The sequence below is a fragment of the Lagenorhynchus albirostris genome, chromosome 1 (assembly GCF_949774975.1).
Source record: "Lagenorhynchus albirostris chromosome 1, mLagAlb1.1, whole genome shotgun sequence".
Lineage (NCBI taxonomy): Eukaryota > Metazoa > Chordata > Mammalia > Artiodactyla > Delphinidae > Lagenorhynchus > Lagenorhynchus albirostris.
In genome coordinates this window covers 34222602-34247206 of record NC_083095.1, presented here as the reverse complement: position 1 = coordinate 34247206, position 24605 = coordinate 34222602, and the positions used below count along the sequence as shown (strand labels likewise).

The 24605-nt window shown below is 45.0% G+C and overlaps 1 protein-coding gene across 1 annotated transcript in view; it reads right to left on the bottom strand.

The window, feature by feature from the left end:
* ZFYVE26 (zinc finger FYVE-type containing 26) overlaps positions 1–24605 on the bottom strand; it is a 62186-nt gene that overhangs the window by 24544 nt on the left and 13037 nt on the right. Inside the window, exons 10-27 of the mRNA XM_060140660.1 lie at positions 23743–23946; positions 22117–22734; positions 21566–21652; positions 19180–19248; positions 18406–18557; positions 16053–16254; positions 14850–15113; positions 12895–13014; positions 12636–12800; positions 11861–12079; positions 11144–11246; positions 9609–10354; positions 8529–8725; positions 6255–6359; positions 4551–4673; positions 3981–4157; positions 2440–2686; positions 1279–1377 (exon numbers count right to left, since the gene is read on the bottom strand). Of these exons, the coding sequence (XP_059996643.1) occupies positions 1279–1377; positions 2440–2686; positions 3981–4157; positions 4551–4673; positions 6255–6359; positions 8529–8725; positions 9609–10354; positions 11144–11246; positions 11861–12079; positions 12636–12800; positions 12895–13014; positions 14850–15113; positions 16053–16254; positions 18406–18557; positions 19180–19248; positions 21566–21652; positions 22117–22734; positions 23743–23946 (3897 nt within the window). The remainder of the gene's footprint in view (positions 1–1278; positions 1378–2439; positions 2687–3980; positions 4158–4550; positions 4674–6254; positions 6360–8528; positions 8726–9608; positions 10355–11143; positions 11247–11860; positions 12080–12635; positions 12801–12894; positions 13015–14849; positions 15114–16052; positions 16255–18405; positions 18558–19179; positions 19249–21565; positions 21653–22116; positions 22735–23742; positions 23947–24605) is intronic.

Below are 24605 nucleotides of genomic sequence, written 5' to 3'. Positions count from 1 at the left end.
TGTAATAAAAAGTTAAAAAAATTAAGTAAACCCAAGCTGCTCAGGCTGCCTTATGCAGATTTGTGAAGCTGCTCACATGCCTGTACGTCTGAGCCCTTCTGTCAGGTCTGATTACTGTGAAGCAAGGCTAATTCTCAAAGCATGGCCACGAAATGCCACAGTCTTTGTTTTATGATATCTAAGGAGATTTCTTGTCAACTAGCAGAACGATGTTGGCAGGTCACAGAAAAAGAGAACTGGAAAACACAGTGACTCTTAGCAGCACCCAGAAGAAGATGGGCTGTCGACCTCTCCCCAGAAGTCTGCTCTCCTGTTGGCAAAACAAACACTTGCTGAGTTGCTTCTGAGTGTAGGCCATTGGGCAAGTCAGGAGACTGTGGGAGAAGAGGGGTGGTGAAAAGGGATGACCAAGACATGGCAGAGGCCTTCAAGGACCTTGCACCCTGTGTGGGTGACAGATATAAATAACTATCTGCAGGACAGGGTCAGAGTGAACATAAGGACTAAATAAGTCGATTCTCCTTATTAGTAGGTTCCGTATTTGTGAAGTTGCCTACTCGCTAAAATTTGTTTGTAACCTCAAAATCAATATTTGCATTGCTTTTGCAGACATGTACAAAGTGGTGAATAATTTGAGTTGCCTGGTATACAGCTTCTCATCTGGGGTTGAACAAGGTAATGTTTCCCTTTCTTATCTCAGCTCTCATACAGAGATGACCAGAGGATGCAGATGGTAGGGGACAGTGCAGCAGGGTAGTGTAAGAAGCTCCACTCTGGGGCTAGTTGGACAGGGTTTGAATCCCAAAGGCTCATTAGGCACTCATTAATGGGGTGGCTTCAGGCAGGTCACTTTAACACTCTGAACCGCTTTTTCTCTTTTGTAAAATAAAGAAAATAGAATTTACTGGGATGAATTGTTTCCAATTTGAGATTATAATGTATGTGAAATGTGTGTGTGCGTGTGTGTGTGTGTGTGTGTGTGCGCGCGTGCATGTCCACACATGTAATCACACACACGCGTGGGCGTATTTTCCCTAGGAGCAGTGGTTTAGTATTTGCTAATTCAGTGTTTGTGGAACCTTCATAGATATACTACTGCAAATAATAAGAATCGATTGTATGTTGAATTTTCTGGGATACAAAAAGCTGGAAAGAATCAAGAAAAACAATTAATAAGAATGTTGTGACTGGAAATGAAAAAAGAAGCAAAAGAATCAGAAAATCAGAGTAAGGCAAGATTGAACTGAAAAATGGGTAACTCTCAGAACCTGTCCTTACCAGGAGCAGCAACAGAAGAGAACTCCGCTGACGGTGACCTAGACAAGGTCTCGAGGTCTGAAGCCGGACTGACAATTTCCTGGAGGTAAATCACAGGATCTGTAGGGAGGGAAAATGTTGACAGATTGTTCTATCATAAACATCCTTACTTGCTGTGCTAGGCATTTAGTTCAAAGCCCTGTTGGTTTCGCTGTCATCCCATGACTCTACTAGGTACGCAAAGAATGGCAGAGGTACTTCTAAGACGACAGCAAGCATGCTTCTTAAATGCCTCAATAAACAAACTGTGTTAGGCACGTGAGATAAATGAAGTAGACACTAGGATTTTACAAAATAAATCTAAAGATGCCCAGGGGGAAGTAGAAGACATTTAAATGGTGGTCCTGGAGGGTAGGGAGTAAGAAAAAAAAAAGCTGGCTGGGAACATCAGCCCCCATTTATTTCATTTTCTTCATTCTAGAAGAGGCTGAGTCAGTTCCCACACTAGTGGCATCTGATGTGATCCTGGGAATAGCGCACACCCTCAGTACAAAACGATGGCACTTAGAGCCCAGTGCACCAAGGCCAGACAGAGACCACCCCCAGCATGTTTTTTTGTTTTTATTTATTTTTGGCTGCTTTGGGTCTTTGTGGCTGCATGTGGGCTTTCTCTAGTTGCCGCGAGTGGGGGCTACTCTTCGTTGCAATGCGCAGGCTTCTCATTGCGGTGGCTTCTCTTGTGGAGCACGGGCTCTAGGCACGTGGGCTTCAGTAGTTGTGGCTTGCGGGCTCTAGAACGCAGGCTCAGTAGTTGTGGCACACGGCTTAGATACTCCGCGGCATGTGGGATCTTCCCAGACCAGGGATTAAATCCGTATCCCCTGCATTGGCACGCGGATTCTTAACCACTGCGTCACCAGGGAAGTACCCCCAGCATGTTTTTTTCCCCCGAAGCTTTATATTATTATGCACGTGGTGGTTATCTACCATCCTTTCATTCTGGTTAGCCTGCCACTTCCTCCAAGACTGAGATCTCTCCTATATAAAAGAGCTATCTCTCCTGAAGTGTATCCTTTCACTCTCAATCAACTCAAAATTATAAAAGAGGAAAAATGAAACTAAGGATGTAGCATGGTATTTCCTTCTCCATGAAGAACCCCCATCGAGGATGCTGGCGGTTACCTGAGCGTTTCTCCCGCAGAGGGTACAGAAAGTCCAGGGCTTTTCCTGCGTATCTGGAAAGCAGCGAGTCCACCTCGTCCATGGTGAAGCCAATCTCCTGGCCAGCCAGCAGCTGACGCAGAGTCTGCACAGCCATGGTGGCCCAATCCACTTTCATGTTCATGAGCAGCTGCTCCAGCATGAGCAGGGGGTTAGAGGACAAGTGGGAGTAGCTGGCCCGGTACTGCTCGGGCAGGGTTAGCAGGACCTGGGTGTGGGGCAGAGCCACAGAGTGAAGAAAACAGGACACGAATTTCAGAAGAAAGCCAAGATTCTTACTGGGAAGGGGGAAGGGTATCTGGGACCAAAGGGCACTTGGCCAGCTACTGAAACTGGCTAGGAGTCTCTTAGGAAGCAAGGCTGGCAAACTTTTCCTGTAAAGGTTTAAATAGTAAATATTTTAGGCTCCATAGGCCATAAGGTCTTTGTGGCAACTACTGATTTATAAAACCTGATTTATAAAAGCAGGCAGAGGACTGGATTTGGCCCACAGGTGGTGGTCTCCTGACCCCTGGCCTAGACCAACCAGGCATGGTTGACCCCTGCCTGATCCTTAAAGCCACCATTCTGTCCATTTGAGGCTTTACTAGAAATAAGCAATATAAGGTGGACTGAACCTGGCACCTCCAGTGTTCTACAGGTGAATGATGACTCTAAATTCCTCCTAGAGGCGTTATTCCTGGGCTTGAAATACATTCACTGGCTCTTCTCACTGCCAGTTTTCAAAGATTCCATTTAGGTACAGTACATCCAAAAAAAAAAAAAAAAAAGAAAAAAAAGGTGTATCCTCTTTAGAATCATTTTACATAGTTGAACTCTTAGCAAGTAGGCTCGTGGTCATATTCATGGCTCTCCCAGCACTCATTCTATTCATGCGGCAAGATCTACACTCAGGGGGCCAGTATATATGACTTCCAATCAGAATCATTATTAGAGAGTTAGAAGGCCTTATCTCTCCCCAAACTCTCCTTCACTGGATTACTTTTTCTAGTTTATAATTTCTTCTATTAGTGTCTCCAAGGTTACACATCAAAGGTAAAGACTTATCTCATTGCCTAGACAATTAACCCTTTTCCTTTCGCACAAAGTAGTTTTAAGGATTTAAAGCAGTAGTTTTAAATCCTTGCATCAGAATCCTTCTGGAAGATAGGCAGGTCCTGTCCCAAGGGGTTCGGTTTTAATTACTCTAGGGTGGAGATTAACTACTGCTATTTTTAGAAAGTCCAGGTGATTCTAATTCATGGTCCGAATTGAGAAGGCTTGGCATAGCAGATGCCAAGGAAAGCATAAAGAGAATTTAAGAGGACAGTAAAATTCACTTTGGAGGCAGAGCAGTAAGAGAACGGTAAGTCCTAAGGGATGTGGTGGGCTGTTAGGGTCAAGATTTTATATACCACAGGTCAAGGATGGCAGGTGCCTGGAAGGGCAAGTTCTGAAGTGGGAGACGGGCCAGCAGTCCCTCCCTCAGGCATGCTTTCCCAACATCCCCTTCTCCTCCTGACCTTGGATCCCATGTACAGTGCTTGGATTTCACGGTGTCGGTCAGCGGTCAGTTCTCCATAGAAGTGGGTGGTGAGGTAGTTGGCCAAGAAGTGAGAAGTGGCCAAGCTAGAGTGCTGGTCGAGGGACTGCTCTGTGACCTCAAGGCACATGGTGAGGTCAGGAATTCTTCGCAGGAGCTGTTGCAGGAGGAAGGTAGAGGAGAAAGGTGAGACCTGTAGAAGAACTCTTAGAACAGCCTTGTTTTGTTTGAGAACAGAACCTTCAGGTTTAGTCACTGTGGATTAACCCCTTCTCTGCACTCATTTTTTCACCACCCCCAAAGCTTCACAAATGATGGCTTTGACAGGACCAGAGATCAGCAGAGTCTTGGACCCAGCTGCCCGTCTGGCACCTAATGCAGGGCTAGGCACCTCTAGGGAAGGTGACTATAACCAGCTCCTGAAGGACACGGAGGGGCAGATCTGAGACTGCGAATGCCTTGCATGGGATCCAGCAGGAACAGAGCCACCTGATTTGACTAACCTTCTCATCCCCTACCAAAAGAAAACTGGGAAGAGTTGGAGGCTTACCTGCAGAGCCTTTTCATGATCGCCTCTTTCTAGAAGGTGGAGAAGATGCTTTTGATGTAGGTTGATTAAATGTTCTCTTGGAATGGGGTATAGGCAGCCCCACTCCTCACACAGCTCATACTCCTGGAAGGAAACACACATGCCTTCAATCCCTTTAAATTCCTGGCCTTGTCACTCATCCAGCTCTTGCCTGATTTTTCTCAGGAGTCTTGAGTCTGCTAAAGCCCCAGGAAAGTTTGGGAAGCGCTGATGGGAACTTCACTGTGGGACTAAAGTGGGATCATAAAGGACTAGAGTGGCAAGGTAAGTTATGAAAATGATCCAAGTAGGCTGACTGTTCAGGATGTCCTTTTTCTTTTAGCTCTACTATAATAAAGAAACAGATGACATACAGCTACTGACACTCAGTGTCAGCCCTGGGAAGATACTAAGGAAGTGGGGAAGACCGAAAAGACTGTCCAAAGGAGACAGTGCCTGCTCAGCTCTGACTGTTGCCATATGAATGTGCAGGCCCAGTGGTGCCAGACTTTTACAAATGCCAAAAAAACTTTAATTAAAAAAATTCCCTATTTTACAATGTTGGCAACGAAATCAATACGAAAACTAAAAATTCTGCAGAGCAATACTACATGGGCCAAACAAACATGTTGGGGTTGGATTCCATTGATATCACCCCTTGTTACTCCCCCTTCCAACACCAAATTTGTGAACTCTGGATTAAAGCTTCCCAGAGCTTTGTCCATGTGTTCTAATATGATGGCATCTGGAAGGCCCTCCCCACAACTCTGCCTGGGGCCACCTTCTTCAGGATGCTTCCTTGTTTCTTTTTTTTTTTTTTTTTCTTCCTTTTTTTTTTCTTCCTTCCTTGTTTCTTGGGCTGTCTTAGGCACCTGGCTGTGCCCCACCTTAGTCTGGGCTTACTTCGGTCACCTGGTATATCGCAATCACCCAGGGATGTGTCTCGCATCGCCCCGCCCTGCTCCCTCCTTTCCCAAAATGTGAGCTGCACAAGGGCAAGGACTAAGCTTAATTATCTTTGTTTCAACACCATCTAGCGCAGTGGTAAATAACAGACAGTAAAGGTTTCCCGGATGAATGAACATCTGAATAAATACACCTCATTTTGAACTATGGTATATCAGCTCCCTAAAGGGTAAAAAAAAGTCTCCTTGGCACTCAAATGTCCAATACACACATGAAAAGATAATCAAGGTCATTAGTAATCATGGAAATGTAAATTAACACCATAATGACATACCATCTTATTGGCAAAAAAGTGAAAAGCTGGACAATGCCAAAGTTGCTAAGAAGACGGAACAACAGGAACTGTGAGTGGGAGAATAACAGGGACAGGACGACGGATCTGAAGAGCAATGTTGTAACATCTTAGAAAAGGTGAGGATGCTCGAGCCTCATGCTCCAGCCATTCCAGTGCTAGGTACATATTCTGTACCTAGTGTAAACAGTGTAGGAAATCTTGTGAATGAAAACAAGGGTGATAGTACCAAAGTGTCAACTGTATTATCCTCTATTCTTCTAGGTATGTTGGTAAATTTCACACACACAAAAGAGAAAAAAAAAAGTGTTGTGTAGTTATAGAAAAAAATGTGAACCTTGATACGTGGAAAGAGGTCTACATAACCAGCTAAGGAACAGCAACTCTGGAAAGAGGAGGAAGGGGAATAGTACCCAGGAAAATGGTACCTTGGCTTCTAGAATCACATTCATGACAGTTGATGGGTCCTCGATACAACAGTTCCTCAGGGTCTGCCAGTCACACCACACGGGGGTAGCCTGCAAACCTAGAATCTAAGGAAAGACAGAAGAAGCTATCAAACCACACTGCAATTACTCTGCTCAGGAATAAGTCACTGGAGTTTCCAGGGATGGGCCAGCCCCAGGTGTCTGTCCCAAAGTCAGGCTGTCAGAACTTGCCAGGACAGAGGAGGGATTAGAACGAATGGGACAAAGAGTGTTTGGAGAGGTGAGAGAACCTATCCGGCAAGTATAATCAGGGAGCAAAGGCTGAGTGGGGGGCCAGGATCGGGGCCTTTCACTTGGAGGACAATCCTCAGAGGCTTCTGTGCTTTGCAGCTTGTTCGGTCTTCTGGAGTCACTTGCCCCTGCCCCGCCAGCTCAGCACTCTAGAGAGGTTATTCTTCTGTCCTGAATGCTCCGTGGGATCACCTTTCATGCAGCATTTTAGCTCTGCATGAAAAGTGCTATGGAAGAGTGGAAAGAAAATCTTTTTCACCTGCCACTTTCACTTTCCCTGGTTGGGCTCTGGGCTCTGTTCAGTTCCAAGCACACATGGAAAAATTAGCATATATGTATACTTGTTAGGTAGCTGTACCATCGAAATCTGTCTTCCTGAGCCTCTTGATCTTGAATATGACACATATATCCAAAAAGTTTTCACTGTGAAACTGTCACTCTCATGCATCCCTTTCAAAATGGCTCTTGAAATTTAGCTGAAGTTTAAAACAATCTTTAAAAAAGACATAGGAGATTAAATTCTATAAAAACTCTTGAACAACAAGACACAATATACATAAAACATACAGCAAGCTCACATATACAAGGATACCTTGGGGATACTGTGGGTTCAGTTCCAGACCACCACAATAAAGTGAATATTATAATAAAGTGAGTCACATGAATTTTTTTGTTTCCCAGTGCAAATAAAGTTATGTTTACATTATACTGTAGTCTATAAATTGTGCAATAGCATTGCCTACAAAAAATGTACATGCCTTAATTAAATATTTTATTGCTAAAAAATTAGTTTTAGCAATTAATTTGAGCATTCATCTAGTTATAATGTTTTTGCAATAGCAACATCAGAGTTCACTGATCACAGGGACTTCCCCGGTGGTCCAGTGGTAAAGAATCCGTCTTCCAATGCAGGGGACGTGGGTTTGATCCCTGGTCAGGGAACTAAGATCCCATGTGCTGCGGGGCAACTAAGCCTGCATGCCACAACTACTCAGCTCGTGCGCCTCAACTAGAGCCCACGAGCCGCAAACTACAGAGCCCACGCCCTCTGGAGCCTGCGTGCCACAACTAGAGAAGAAAAAAACCTGCACGCCACCACTAGAGAGAAGCCCCTGCACCACAATGAAGAGCCTGCACGCTGCAACAAAAGATCCCGCGTGCCGCAACTAAGACCTAACGCAGCCAAAAATAAATAAATAATAACTAAATCTTTAAAAATAGTTAAAAAAAGAGTTCACTGATCACACATCACCATAACAAATATAATAATAATGAAAAAGTTTGAAATACTGTGAGAATTATCAAAATGTGACACGTAGACATGAAGTGAGTTAAGTGCTGTTAGAAAAATGGTGCCAAGAGACTTACTTAATGCAGCGTTGCCACAAACCTTCAATTTGTAAAAAACATAGTATCTGCAAAGTGCAATAAAGCAAAATGAAGTAAAAAAAAAAAAAGGTGTGCCTGTACATATGAAAAAGGCATTGTGGACTGTAAAGCACCATTCTAGTGTTAATTTTATTATTAATTTTTAATCCTTGTCTGACATGTACATATTTAAGATTACAGGAGTAAATAAAATAGGAAACAGATAGAGGCTCCCTCGCTCTTCACCTAAGAATGGAAGCCAGATACAGAGCAGAAGCAAGATACAGAGCAAAAGCCAGCCCCAGATTTTCTGTTTCTTAAAATCCACCATCGGGCTTCCCTGGTGGCGCAGTGATTGAGAGTCCACCTGCCGATGCAGGGGACACGGGCTCCCAGTCCGGGAAGATCCCACATGCCACGGGGTGGCTGGGCCCGTGAGCCATGGCCGCTAAGCCTGCGCGTCCAGAGCCTGTGCTCCACAACGGGAGAGGCCACAACAGTAAGAGGCCCGCGTACCGCAAAAAAAAAAAAAAATCCACCATCACATGAGAATAGGCTGGAGTTGGTAATAAGGTGAGAAGGCTATTTCCTTTCTCTTGATGCCGAATCCTATACCTTCTGATACACCAGCAGCTCTGCTAGCTTTCTCTGTAGCTCACACTCCAGCCCATCTTGGAGATCTGTGTCTGAAATGCAGTAGGCCAGGATCTCCAGGCATGACTCCAGGGGCCACCGGTCCACAAACTGCAGTGTTAGCCGACTTCTCAGAGATGCATCCTTCACAGCAAACAGGTACTGCCAACCTTCTTTGACTACAAGACAAAAAGATGCTCAGCAAGGCTGGCGCCGGAGCTCAAGAGTCCAGGTTACTTCTTAAGAGAAGGGCTTTGTTCAGTTTCACAAAACAGAAGCTTGGAGGATCCTGAAGATCCTTCTGACCTGAATTAGTTTTTACACTTGGAACACTATAGGAGAAATACGATACCCTGTTTCTCTTCATGCAAATGTAATCATAGTCACGGGACTTTCTGAAGAGAGGGAGAAAAGGCGAAAGGAGAGGAAAAAGGAAAGATTTTCTCCACTCCCCACAGCCCGCCCAGCTCTTGCTCCCCCTAGTGGACAGCTGTAGGTCATTGCTCTCAACTCTGGGTACACATCAAAGTCTCCTGGGGAGCTGTCAAACAGGCCCAGACTCTGTTTTTATAAATAAAGTTTTATTAGAATACAGCCACGCTCACTCGTTTATGTATTGTCTATGGCTGTTTTCATGCTATGACGGCAGAGCCAAGTAGTTGCAACCGAGCCTGTACAGCCTACAAAGCCCTTTACAGAAAAACCTTCTTGACCCCTACTTTAAAGCAAACACTTGCCTGAACCCTATCATGGGCTTCTGTAAACGGGGCTCTGATATTTGTAGTTCATAGAATTTCACAACGATTCTGCCATGCAGGGTTGAGAATACTGGTTATGAGTGCCTGTCCTAAAGTTCGATGGAGTTGGGTTCTAAGCTCTGCTCTACCACTGACTATCCTGGGCAGTTTCCTACCCTCTGAGCCTCGTTCGCCTCTCAGTATCATGAGATTATGGTGGCACCTTTCTCTAGAGTTACTGTGAGCATCAGATGCGGTGATCCACTCAGTGAATGCCCAATACTATTACCACTGGTGAAGGAGGGAGGCACGGCTTTCTGCTCACCACCTGCTGCAGCACAGCTCAGGACCGCATCCTGTATGCTGCTCAAGTCGTCCACATCTCGCCCGTACACTTCCGTGAGCTGAAGGGCCCGGTGCCAATCTCTGGCCACCAGGGCTTCCTCGAAGGCCTTGGTGAGCACATCCAGGGCTATGGGAGAATGCAGGCCCAGGAGGACGGTAGAGAGACTGGCCCGGCCGCAGAGACCCGCTGCCAGACTCTGCCCCTGCTTGGAGGACCCTCGTAGGGGCTCCCAGGCAGCTAGGAGGGAGGCCTCAAGCATAGGGAACTGTTCCAGGAGGCGCTCACACTCCTGGGCTACCTGCTCTGCAGTCAGAGGCACCTCCCTGTGGCCACGAAGCTCCTTCCAAGACAAGCCGGGCTTGGTGATCTTTGACCCCTGGGAAGCCCCCAGACAGGCCACGGTAGCCAGCAGCTTTGAGCGGGACTTAAGGAAGGCCAAGGCAGAGGAGGTGAGGGCTGGGCCTGATGAATCCCTCGGGGAGGAGGGGGGCTTTCTCTCCAGCGTGGGATTCTCGGTTGGCTTTGAGGAGCTCAGTGTAGAAAGTGGGAGGTCCTCCAGGCAGTGGGAGGTATGCAGCTGGGTCAGAATGCCCAGCTGGGTCAGAAGGGATGATGTCTGCTGGCTCTGACGGGAAGAGCAAAGGGCAAGGGGCTCACAGCAGCAGTTGACAATGACCTGTGGCACACTCAGGCTGAGACCCTCTCGGGCCAGAAGGGCTGCCAGCCTGGAGGGAGAGAAGCAGAGGGCATGTAAGGCCTCAGTGCCTGGGCACCATCACTCAATCTCAGAATTTCTTTATGTGTAAACAAGCAAATGTAGACTCTCTAATTGTTCCCCCACCCCCTCTCTTTTTAAATCAAAAGGCAGCCTGTTGGACCCAATTCTCTGCCCCTTGCTTTTTTACTTAATGACAAATCTGGGAGATCTGTCCATAGCCCTCTACAGAGAGGCCCCTCATTCTTTTTTTACAGCTACATAGCATTCTATTATGTGGAAGAAACTGAATTTAACTAGTCTCCTATTAGCGGACAATGGCTATGCCATACAAAGCTGTAATAAAATGACTTGGTACATACAGCATTTTTCATACTTATAACAAAGGATAAATTCCCCAAGGTGGACTGTTAGGTAAAAATGTGGTTTGTCACTTTAGTGGATATGGACAAACTGCCTTCCCACAGGGGCTGTACTAATTTATATCCTGCTGGCAATCTGTGAGAACGCTTGTTTTCCTACAGCCTCGCCAACTAATGTGTTATCAAAGTTTTGGATTTTTGCCTACTCATAAGTGAAGAGTCCCCTTAATTTTATACTTGCAATATAAACATTAGAGGTGGAGAGAGAGAAAGAAACGAGGTACACTGAATTTTAATGTAGCTTGTATAAGAGTAAATGCAAATTAAGGGAAAAGTCTGGAAGAAATCTCAACTTCCTGTATTGAACTCAAACACAGCCCCACTGAGCCCTTGGTTTCCTTGATGAACAATTAGGAAGGCCCAGGCCTGGCTCCTACCTCTCTGGGGGAACTTGTCGCTCAAGCAGGAGGTGTGACACCAGTTGGGAAGAGCTCTGTTGAAGGAGAACAAAGGGGTTTCCCACCTTGACTTCCCCGTGATCTGCAAAAGTAAAGAAAGTGATCTTTGCACCACTGATTGCAACATTCAGAGCACTGTTTTCCAGAATCAATAAAAAAGTAGTGTCAAAACTACATGGAAAGCCCTTCTGTTGATATTTTTCTAGGTAAAAGGTGTTCCTGACATGATGCTGACCACAGGTTTATCTACGCCTTACCACTGTTCTAAAGACTTCCAACTACAGACAGACTTCAGTGAGCAGGCCTAGCCACAGACAGCCCAGACTGCTCCCTTCGATATGACTGAAGTGCAGGTAATACTCGCTCTGTGGACTTGAGTAAGAATCTGGCACTCGACTCAGAGACTTAATTCCCCTGGTGGGTCCTCATATCCACAATAGACCGAAGATCTGGGAGAGGTATTTTTGAGTCATTAATGCCATCAAAATGTATTGAATACTCTCATGTGCTGTACCATTGTACGAGGCATCAAGGAGACAGAGGTGAATAAAACACAGAGGTGAATAACAGAGGACCTCATACGTAGTGTCCTCGGCTACCGCTGTACCCAGGACCTCTTCAGTGTGCGCCTTCCTCTTCCTTGCCCCTAAACACTTGTGGGCCAGTCCTGACTCTATTTTCTTTCTTGCTACTTACCAGGCTCAGAGCTCAAACTCCGCAGGAGAACAGCAGCCAGGGTGCTGCAGTACCTGAAGAAGGTGCCCATGTAGTCAGTCTGCCTGCCGCCTGCCGGCATCTGTTTGCCCAGGTTCTTCTGGAGGAGCTGAGTCTGGATATACACAGGGTGGGCCTCTGCCTCCAGAGCTTTCTCGGCCACCTGCTCCACCAGGGAGGTGAGTGGAGTACTCCTGGGCTCTGGGAGGAGTTATGAAAGGAGAAAGCATGTAGTGTTGAGTCTGTGCATCTGCCTTTGGGTCAGTTTCCAAACAATATGGGAACTGGGCCTCTGTACACTGCATGGGAAATCCTATAGCCTGGCTGCTATGCTGACAAGGCAGTTATAAAATCCTAAGTTGGTTGCTTATACAAGTGATTCTCAGCCAGGAAGAGCTTTGAGTCTGGAGAAATCAGGGTAGAGAGTTCCATTTTCACCCATGTCTCAGGTGGAACAGCTCTGTGAAGCTTACAGCACTCTTTTGCGGAAGGGTTAATCAATGTTTACGGAGTCCCTTCTGGGTATATCTCTCATAAGGAATGAGAAAAATGTTCCAGCTAATGAAGTGCTAAGCAGCCCTTCACTTAGGCGGTGGGGAAACAAGTGGAATTAGTTACGAGACAGGCCCTGGTTAACTAGAGGGCTGGTAGGGCCCACTTCTGAGTCCTCAGCCTCTGCTCCAAAGTACTCTTTCCCGTTCCACTGTGTCCTCTCCCCATTTCAACCTCATCTGCTCCCATGCAGTCGGGCCTGTACCTGGCAGCTGTAGTGCTTCTCTCAGTGACTGAAGGATCTGCTCCAGCTGCTGGGAGAGGGTAGAGTGGCTAGCGACACAGTCCTCGGTGAGGCTGGGCCAACACATCTGAAGCAGCTCAGCAATGCTGCACCGTGGGGGACCTCCCCCCTTTTCCTCTACACTCTCTACGGAGAGCAAATGAGAAAGAAAAAGTGAGGTCTGATGCTGACTCCATGTTCCGAGGCTGGGAGGTTAAAAAGGGGTAGTGAAGCAGCTCACCTGGTTTGATTTGTCCGGCTGACAGAAGTGGGTAATTGAGAATCTTACTGATCTGCTGAAGAACGCTTGGAAAACCTCGAATGCCATCAGCACTGAGGAATACGTGGTCTAGCCGGCGACCTGGAAACAGGATGAATTGAGAAGGAATGCAGAAAAAAATAAGGTACTTTCAGAGATTGACACTCAGTCCTGTATTTACTTGTGAAGTTTTATCTTCTCCAATATTGAGGAAGAAACATACACTGTGCCGTTTTTCATGACAACCAGCATACTGGGCTTATTCCATGCCCACTGTTCCAGGGTTACCTCTGGCAAGATGCCTCAGCTGTCCACAGCAGCAGACCCAGAAGCTCTGGCATTCCTAGGGAATCGTTGTCCCAAGCCGATCAGGCACTTCCTGTGCATTTGCCTTGGTACTTCCTTCAGCTGAGAACTTGAGCTGGGATCTTATCTGTATCTTGACACCCTGACTAGACTATAAATAACTTTATGGACAGAGATTATTCCTCATACCTCTCCTGTACTCCCATATACTTGGGATAATCTGGAAATGCAGTAGGTACTAAGTTAATTCCTGATTGATTGGCATGAACCAGTCAGCTTGAATATTATTAATAGCTTGGATAATATTTACATTCATTTTAGAATGTAAGTACTAGATGAGGGAGAGGGAAATTGTTCGATAAAAACAGCATTGTGTATGCCACGGCATACTTTCCTAGAAGGACTATGTCAATGTTAAAGGACTTTTAAATCAACAGCTCAGAAGTGATTTGGAAGGGTGTGCAGAATAGAGTTATCACAGCAGGCCCGAGACTGCTATCCTTAGAAAGGGCTGCTTGCAAGGTTGGTCCCTGGTTGCTGTCTGTGAACTTGACTGGTAAACGGTTTCCTACACTGATATAAAACTTCCTCTAAATGATGAGAGCGACTGATTGTGCCTAAACTGTTTGTACAATGTGGTTTATGCTGAACACCTGCCTTCCTCCTGAGAGCCTGGAATTTTGGTACATGCTGGGCAGAGGGTCCCTCTGTCACCAGCTCCCAATAAAAACCTTGGGCACTGGCTCACTAATGAGCTTCCAGCAGACAACACTTCACACTTGTTTGTTGTCACAACTCATTGCTGGAGGAGTTAAGCACATCCCGTGTGACTCCAGTGGGAGAGGACTCTTGGAAGCTTGTGTCTGATTTCCTCCAGACTTTACCCCATGAACCTTTCCCCTTTGCCAATTTTGCTTTGTGTCCTTTTGATGAAATAATTCGTAGCCATGAGTATGACTATATGCTGAGTTCTGTGAGTTCAACCATCGAATCACTGAACCTAAGGGAGGCTATTCATATCATATCTATTCACCATTCCTTCCTCCATATTACTCAGAGAGAACATGTTTCTTTCTCTCTCCCTGGTCAGTCCTTCCAATGCTGGGTGTGTGTATCAAGGATGGGTGGGGAGTGGAACTTTGCCTAATTCTTTCTTCACATTCCTCTACCTTCATTCCTCCAAGAATTCCACGTACACATTTTGGGATATTATTAACCTCAAGGTACAATCCTCGCTCCAACTGTGATCCACTAAATTTTCCCTTATACCTGGTTTACAAGCTTGAGACTCAGGTTTTAGGTTAAGTGGGATTCACTCTGGAGGAGGTATGCAGTTTAAGGGCACAAATTCCATTGGTACCATTTTTGAATGTATATTTCTTCCTTGAATTTATCTATAAACCAGAAGAGAATTTCCCCAAATGACTGGAATTTGTTATATCTGTTAAGAAGGCGAGACTCTCAGTAAACTATATTTAAGTTGCCAGACCGGACATGAGGAAATGAACTAATAATCCTTTCTCCCCGTCCCTCCTTCCCCGATAACTTTCTTCTTGCACGATTATTAAGCATCTCAGAACCCCATCTCCTCATTTGAGAATTAAGGGATCAAGCAAAAGCAGCACACTCACCCCGACTCTCAAGGCTGCTGTTCAGGCGCCGTTCAGCAGTTTCCAAGAGCTGCTTGCCGGTTTTCCAGAGCTGGCACTGAGAGCAAGCCAGGTCAAATGCAGCCATGGCGGGGGGGCTGAGGTCTTCCAGAACCTCTCTCAGGGGGGCAGTGGGCGCCACTGGGCTACTGCTTATCCAGAAGTCCTCCTGGAGTGTGGGGATGGGGTCTCCCGAGGTGCTGAGCAGCTTGTCGGTCACATCAGAGATGGAATAAAATACCATCCCTGGACACCCAGCAGTGGGATACAAGGCAAGAGGTTAAAATGACTCTCACTAGCACTTTTATTTTGAAAAGTAGTTATTTAAAAAATGTCTGAGGTCCTTCTGCACAGTATACCATCTATGCATATCAAGACCACCGTTACAGCCCACTCTAAAGGCATCAAAACAATGGCATGGAAAGAAAGACCAAGAGAAACTCAAAAAGGTGGAGTTTAGATCCAAATGGGATCTAAAAGTAGGATGAAATGAGGTAGATCTGTGTGTGCTCATCAGAAAAGATCTCTAAGATACATCACTAAAAAAGCAAGGTAGAAAATAGTACTTGTTGGAAGAGCTCATTTATATTAAAAACAAAAAGGATGTAAAGAAAATCTCTGGGAGCTTATAGAAGGAGCAACGAGTGATGGTAACTTGATATATAGAGCCTAGACCAGCAAGAGATGTAAAAATATGGGACAAGATTCCACTTTCAAGAAATAATGAAACGATGAGCCCTTTCTGCAGTGCAGCCAAGGGTGGGAATTGACATCTGTGAATCCCAGGCCACAGGTGTTAGATACAACTTCTTCACTTGCTAGAAAAGTAGAATAATATGCTTTATCCCTGAATGATTACATGGGAAGAAAATAAGCAATTCCCCAAATCCCAAGATTAATGGCCATCAAAACACATGGTGGAAACTGCATTCACACTCTTCAGTGTAAGTCACGTGGGACAAGCTTAATGGAGGAGCTCGTGGGGCAGGTAAGTGACCACTGTGGTCGGCGAGGTTAGGCACAGCTAGAAAATGACTCTGGAGGTGTCAGGACTGCTGTTCTTCAAGGCAACCGTCCTTCTCTAGGTTTCTGCTCACCTTCATGATGAGCCTCTGATATGGGTGGTTTTTACCCCACACCCTCCTCCCGTAGCTCCCTCACCACCTGGCAACAGGGAAGCCGGACCTGCGGCTGCAGCGCTGCCAATGGCCTGCAGAGTTGAGCGGCCGCTGCCTGTTCTTCGGATGGTGCCACTACCCCCGTCCGAGTTCTGGTTTTCAATCTTGTGCTCTACTCGGGCCAGCTCCTGGATGACCTCCTGGTAGCGCTCCATGAACAGCAGCTCCCCGGAGCTGGGCGAGGACTTCAGGTTGAATGTGAACACCACCTGCCACAGGAGAGGAAGGAGTGTGGCTTGCGGCAGGCCCACTGAGGTGGAGAGTGTCTACAGATCTGAGATCTTGCTAGTCATCAGACTCTGGCCCTAAGACATCTGCTTTGTGGTGCTGGAAGAACACTGGACACTCAAAGAGTAGGTCAAATGTAGAAATAACTCGTAAAAGTCAGCAAGAGGGGCCACTAAAGCCCCAGCGGAAAATAGGCAGAAGATGTGGACAATTTCAAAGAGAAAATACACAGGACTAATACCCAGGTAAAAAATGTTTTCCCTTCCCAGTAATTCAGGGAATTTAACATTAATACTACCTTGCATCTACCATAATGACAAAGTGTAAAAATAAACCCTCAGGGGGTGGTGGCGGAATGAACTGTCACAACCTTTTTGAAAAGCAATTTGGCAGTCTACAGAGCTTTAAAAATGTTTATATTCTTTGACTCAGTCGTTTTTATGAAAAACTTTCTTAAGGAAATAATTCAAAAGTCAATGTATAAAGGTGATAATCTTGACACTATTCACTACAACTATTACCAGGTTGAAAATAAATGTGAGTTAACAGGGAATGGTCAAATGCAGCTACTAGAGCAGACTATCATAAGGTCACTAAAATCAGTTACTAGGCAAATGCTTATATTATAATGTAAAAAAGGCACTAAGTTTTAGATTCAAAATGATCTTGGCTCTATATAAAAGTCACATACATCTTGGAAAAACATTGGCAAAAATATGCTTTTATCTTTAGTATTGGTTGTTCTGGACAATAGGTTAAAAGCAATTTTAGGGCTTCCCTGGTGGCGCAGTGGTTGAGAGTCCGCCTGCCGATGCAGGGGACACGGGTTCGTGCCCCAGTCTGGGAAGATTCCACATGCCGCAGAGCGGCTGGGCCCATGAGCCATGGCCGCTGAGCCTGCGCGTCCGGAGCCTGTGCTCCGCAACGGGAGAGGCCGCAACGGTGAGAGGCCCGCGTACCACAAAAAAAAAGAAAAAAAGTAATTTTATTTTCTGGTTAATATTTTTTGGTATTTTCTTATAAATATGCACAACTTGCTCTGTAACCAGGTTTAAAAATAAAACCATTTATTAAAAAAGAGAAATGAAAAAAAGAAGAGATCAAAGCCCCAGGAAAGGAAGAGGACGTGAGGACATTTAGCGGTAAAGCATCAGGGGGATTACAACTGACTTCCTCTTGGTTTGGGTGTCAGAAAGGCTGGCGAGGGTCCTATCCTTCCCAGAGGGATAGAATTATCATTATCATTAAAGTACAGGATTTAAAATGTGTCAGAGGAAGTTAAGTAAAAATTATCCAATCACCTAGATGTTTCGATGATTTACTCCTCAACAAGTAAACTCACATGAAAGAAAAATTCTGACCTATGTATTAAGGGACCAGTGCAAGCGTCATAAATATATCAAGAGAGTTTTAAAAACTAGAAGAGTGGGCTTTTATGCTTTTAAATTTAAGCAATAGCAGAGGATTCTTGTATTTCTCACAGCTTGCACATAATCCGCTTAACATTCCAAGAGGTAGCACAAGCAGGTATTATATTTAACTCCAAGGTTCAGATGAGGACGTCAAAGCTCAGAGGGAGTAGAGTCTTTCTGGTTTCGACTCCCTGCACTTTTCCCTACACAACATTCTAATTTGCTAGCTCCCTACACTTCCTATATGTTAAACTGGCATTCTATTTATTATTAAAAATTGTTTGCATAGTGATTTCTAACTATGTAAAACCACATATGTGTTCAGAAAAGGACTACAAGAAACAAAAATATTTCAATGTTTTGACTGTGACCGCATGTTTTCTTTTATCTTGTTAAAAAACTGTTTTAAAACAGTTTTTTCTTGTTAAAAAATTGTTAAAAAAAACTGTTTATACAAACAGATGATTCAACGGCTTAAATCTCCTCCTTCTGGATCTTGAAATCCACAGTGCTCAAGATCAGGCTCCATACATGGAAACTCCCTCCTGCTTCTGCTACACGTGGCCCCTCAGGTGCGCCCGACTGGCTCTGCTTGCACAAGCATCTGGCTTTACCTGATGCCCCGCGGGTCCCAGACAGCAAAGGGCTACCTTAGCGTTCTTAACTGTGACAAAGTAGAGCCTAAGCTCCTAACACCTGCTGCACAAGTACCCGCCTCACCTGATGGGCTTCTGCGAAGTTCCCCCGGAGGATGCAGGATGCCAGCAGTGACTCAGGTGGGGAGAACATCATGCGGATGAGTGAACTTTGAGGTTGAGGCTGCAACCGGCCATCCAGCTCATTCTTCCCAGATGCAGTGCTCAGACTTCCCTCTGTCGGGACACAAGAACGTGGGGGTCCAAGGAAGGGATAGAAATTGAGGAAAAACTATTCTGTCACCTGCTGCCAAACTCCTATCTTCTCAAAGTCCTTCTCTAAAAGGTCTGTAAACGGACCTTGAATTTTCCTCAAATGAAGCGCATACCTATGCTATCATCTTTTTCTTTTTTTTTAAATTGAAGTATAGTTGACTTACAATATTGTGTTAGTTTCAGGTGTACAGCAAAGTGATTAGTTATATATATATATATTTATATACATTATATACATTCTTTTTTTAAAATTCTTTTCCATTATTGGTTATTATAAGAAATTGAATATAGTTCCCTGTGCTATACAGTAAATCCTTGTTGTTTGTCTATTTTATATATGGTAGTGTGTATCTGTTAATATGTTATCATCTTTGAATATAAGACTTATGTACCAACAACCTTCCTTGGGTATTTACCTCTGTTTCTCTCTACTGATGGGTAACTCAGCTGATAGTGAAATAGCCCTTTCCCCACTGAACACAAGCATGAACTGCTCGGTCCAGGTTTTCACACCGTGGTGTATGGCATCTCTTTATGAGGGCAAAGCTGCTGGAAGTTGGCAACTGGTTGGGACCCCCCATACCTGAAGTACTTGTGCTCAGCTCACTACTTGTACTTTCCAGGGATGGGTTGGAACCTCTGTCCCGGCCATCTAGAGGTATTAGGAGGAAAGAGAGAAAATCAACCATCAGTGCCTTACAGTGTAGAAAGTGAGAAGTTGGCTTAAAAGCTGAGATCTGGGTAGAGTGAGAAGATAATGGGTAGCTACTATACCAGTGGTTCCTTCTACAGTAAAATGCAAATTCCTACAGACCAAAGGTACAGGGGTGGGCTTAATATGGTCCCAGTGCTCATTTGGATAGTAGCTTATATCAGTGGTTTCCAGTCTCTGGGTCTCAGAGCCCCAGGAGCTTTCAAGTTACTTCTAGGGGTCAGCGACCCCCATTGCTCACTAAGCACTGTCAATAGTCTGAAAAAAAAATTAAAGCACAACTATTATGACATGGAACCAGTATGGTGCCAAAGAGGGTCACAAAATTTTCTGACATAGAAAAAGTTGTCCTCATAGTTAAAAAAGTAGGGAACCAAAGTATAAGGCCAGGCTGATCAAAGACCATGATATTGGGACTTCCCTGGTGGCACAGTGGTTAAGAATCCACCTGCCAATGCAGGGGACACGGGTTCGATCCCTGGTCTGGGAAGATCCCACATGCCGCGGAGCAACTAAGCCCGTGCGCCACAACTACTGAGCCTGTGCTGTAGAGCCCGCGAGCCACAACTACTGAGTCACAACTAGAGAAGCTCGCACACTGCAACGAAGAGTAGCTCCTGCTCGCTGCAACTAGAGAAAGCCCACGTGCAGCAACAAAGACCCAACACAGCCAAATAAATAAATAAATTTATTAAAAAAAAAGACCATGATATTGAAAGTCCTGGAGAAAAAGCATCTTCTTCTCAACACCTGCTTTCCTACAGATGTAGGAAAAGAGAAGATGGATTGTGCATTCTGGGCGGGATGGGTCAGGTGGATGCAAACTGACTCAAACCAATTAACTGAGCAACTTAAGGGGCTCAACCTTTACGTTTTCCATGTTTCTCTCATGGTAGTCTCCACCCCAGCCAGCATGTTCATGTCTCTTGTTGCCACTTAGCTAAAGCCTACTCATTCTTCTGAGCTTGATTCAAAAGTCAACTCTTTCAGAAAACCTGTTTCTCTGCCTTTGTAGACTACGCTGACCTCCCCGTCCATGAGATCTCTTCTGTTTTCAGGCCGTGCCTCCGGGCAGTTTAAGTTTTTCATGTATACTGTCTATGCAGGTAAATTATAAACTCCTTGAAGGCAAAGTCCTGGTTTATGCCTCATTCACCTCCCTCAAGATACCTAGTATTTTTTTTAGCACACAGGAAACTCTTTATGAACTCCCTGTTAATTATTTTAAAACTACCAAAAACCATAATGGAAATTTGATTATCTAAAAATTTAATACTTCTGTATAATGCGTCTGTGTTAAACTCCTTTAGAAAAACTCATAATCAAGTCAAAATACAAAATGGAGCAAAACTTGTAGCACAAAATGACAGAATATTTTTCTTAAGGTATAAAGAGCTTCTTACAATTCAACAAGAAAGACAAACCCAACAGAAAATATGTACCTTAGACTGAAAAATATAAATGGCCAATAAAAGACATTCAATCTCAAACTAAAAATTAGTATTAAAACAATGACACACCATTACTATATTAATCATATTGGCAAAGACTAAAAAGAAACCTGATACTACTCATTTTTGTTGAATGTATATGCAAATAGGCACTTACATACAGGTGGTGGGAATGTAAATTTGGTCCACCTTTTTTGGGGGGCAATTTGTTATATCTGTATTTATACCCAAATATACTTTGACCTTCTATATTATACTGCTAGGGACTTATCCTATAGATATACTCACGCAAGTATGCACAGACATACGTACAAGGTCGTTTACTGTAGCATTATTTATAATAGTAAAAAACTGGAAACAATTTAAATGCCCACAAAAGGGTACATATGACAATGGACTACTAAGCAGCCTTTAAAATAAGTGAAGAGAAGTGAGTTCTCAATATAGAGTATGATATGTTTGCATATGTAAGAGGATATAAATGAAAAAAGAAAGTTGCAGTTCTCTCTATGTAGTATGATGCATCTGTATATCTAAAATGATACACATGCTTGTATTTCATGGAGAATTTTTGGAAGAAAACTATTAGCAAGGGTTACTTTGGGGGAGTGGGATTAGGATAATCTTAGATCACTTTTGTTTGTACCTCATCTTAAAGAATTGCTTTAAGATACTTTAAGATCTTATCTTTATCATTAGTGTTAAGGTACTTTATGAACTGCTTTATCTTGAAGAATATTAGACAAGTGGCACTATACCATTTGCCGCTTGTGGGAAGGAGGCATAGAGAGAGTTCTTCAGATTACCTGCCCGGCTCCTTCTTGTCCGACGACCCCGGCGGAGACTGGGGTGCCATGTGGCGATGGGCCGGTATCTTCGGGAGGGTTGCTCCTCTGAAACAGCAAACCCAGTGGGTCATACGGGAGGGTGATCAATTTTTTTTTCAATTCAAGTATTGTTGCTGTACAATATTATATGTTACAGGTGTACAATATCGCGATTCACAATTCTTAAAGGCTATACTCCATTTATAGTCATAAAATATTGGCTGTACTCCCTGCGTTGTACAATATATCCTTGTAGCTTATTTTATATCTAATAGTTTGTACCTCTTACTCCCCTACTCCTATGTTGCCCCTCCCCCTTCTGAAAGTGATCAGTTTTGATTTGACCCACCTCCTGGGGTAACAGGTAGGGGAAGATCTGGACTGGCCTGTGCGACACTGAGCGGTACCCCAGAGTTCTGACACAAGTGGCCATGGTGATATGCCCTGAACTAGTGTGCCTCCATGCACTCCTAGCTGTCCCACATTCCCGAGACTTTTCTCCCTCCTCCCTTTCTGTTACCTCCTCTCACCTGAGCCCTGGTTGCTGGTCACCACCTTGTACCTCCACTGGGCCTCAGAGAGAACCTTGGAGAACTGGTGCAGGCGGCTCTGCAGTCCATCTCTGCTGCTGCTGCCCAGGCCACTCTGGCCTTCAAGCAGCTTTGGCTTCTCGGGGGAGCTGCGGCTGCTTAGCTCATCCAGCTGCTCCTGCAGCAGCCTGAGGAAGGCCCCTATTACATATTCATCAGCCAGGAACCCACTGATACCGCTAGTAAAGTGCTTTAGGTCCAAAAAGCTGTGCCTGTGAGGCTCTGGGCAACTGTCTTTTGGCTGTGCCTTCAGAGAGCTTGGAACTGTGGAGGCCAGGCTCCTGGAGGCCCCCAGGGAACCCTGTTCTGACCTCCTCTCAGGCTGTGCTATGTGCTGAGGGCTCTCTGACGGGGACCTCAAACCCAACGGGCCCTTCCCCTCAGCGTCATCATCCTTAGCGTACTCCTCGGGCAGGTGAGGCTCTGGGTGAAGATCAGCAGAGGTGATAAGGAGCAATGAGAAGATGTTTTCTAGAAGTTCCAGGCACAGAGAGTCAGGAATACTGCAAAGATACTGTTGACACCTGGCCAGGTATGTTGAAAAGAGATCTGAAGCACCTGAAGAAGCATGTATAAAAGAAGAGGCCAGAGAAAGAGAAGAGAGAAAATGCAAACATTAGAAACAGTACTTGCCAGACTGAAAGATTCTCCCAAGTTTAACTCATTTCTTTCTTTGTAGTGACTCAGGGAACCGTGGTTACAGTCAGAAGACTAAGAGGCTATTGAGCCATGTCTTTTCATGATTTGTAGAAAGATTTTGCTCCCTTAACTAAAAGTACAGTTCAGTGAACACTCATTATTTTGTTTCTGCTTTTTAAAATTACACTACTCCTTATCTCTGAGAAGCACTCCATATTTCAGTTCCTAGAATGAAGGCAGCCTGGAGACTCCTTATTCCTCAATTCCTGTTTGCACTCATTGTTTTACTACAGGTGATCACAGCCTACCCAGATCTCTTAAAATGACCATGCTCAGAGATGAAGGTCTATTCCAAAGCTGCAAGGGAGAGATACTTGACCACCAGTCACAGAAAGCAAGGTAAGGAGTTATAAGTTTTTAAGAAAAATGAGAGCTAATAGGACAGAAGGTTCTTTCAAACTGTAGGCTGTGACCTCTGACACTGACTTGGACGGCTGCATTTGAAAAAACGAAATAAAGCAGAAAAATAATCAGGAGTGTGCTCTGTTTGGAAGGGTAAGTAATGTTTCTTAAAACTTATTTCAGTTTATGTATCACATACACACATATACACATACACATGAAAGCACAAATTATATACCTAGGTGCAAACTGGAGTGATGTGAAATGCTATCTACTGTGGACTGGAGTAAAAAAAAGAAGCATTTGGAAAACACTGTACTAGGTGCTCAGGCTCTGTTAGAACTTATGCAGATCACTTGCTTTCTCCATGTCCCTTTGATTCACAGAGGCTGAAAAATTATTCGTGGGCATAATAAAACCAAGGCCACCTCCCAGCCCTGGTGGCAAAGGGTTCCCACGCAAAGAACCTGCTGGGACAGGTTGTTCCCCGCTCCCACCAGGGAAGGGGTGGGGGCGGCGCTGCACCTGGGGAGGAGAGAGAATCGTTCACTGGTTCTGCAGCCACGGCCAGGTCCTCGGAGGGACCGTCTTTGCATTCCTGGCACTGGGAGTGCCGGTGTGAGTTCACACAGAGGGCATAGATGGCATACTTCATGGCACAGAAGCTCCGGTAGAGTGTCAGGTTCTGACACCGGCTCAGGTGCGCAGGGACCGTGGCGTCAGTTGGATCTGAATTATAGAGAGAAACAGGCAGAACTTCAGAGATGCTTTTTTTTTTTAATTTATTTTATTTTTGGCTGCATTGGGTCTTTGTTGCTGTGAGCAGGCTTTCTCTAGTTACTGTGAGTGGGGGCCACTCCTTGTCGCAATGCACGGGCTTCTCATTGCGGTGGATTCTCTTGTTGTGGAGCATGGGCTCTAGGCGCGCAGGCTCAGTAGTTGTGGCTCGCGGGCTTTAGAGCGCAGGCTCAGTAGTTGTGGTGCACGGGCTTAGTTGCTCCACGGCATGTGGGATCTTCCCGGACCAGGGCTCGAACCCGTGTCCCCTGCATTGGCAGGCAGATTCTTAACCACTGCGCCACCAGGGAAGTCCCAGAGATGCTTCTTTCAGGCAGGGGCTGCATGTATGGCTGAAGCAAAGAGATGCCACACTGCTAGTCCCCTAGGTGTTCTCACCCTCTCTCCTTTCTGGCAGTGTGATGTGTGTCCCTTCCAGGCCTTTTTTTCTATTCAACAACTTTCAGTCTCTCGGTTTCCTTTTCCCCACCAACCTCCCCTCTACATGTCTGTTCAACCTAGGCCTCATAGCTATTTAACAAATCTTTCCCTTACATTTCTTAAAATACTTGCTTTTCCTTTTTTTAAAAAATAAAACTTGAAGTACATGT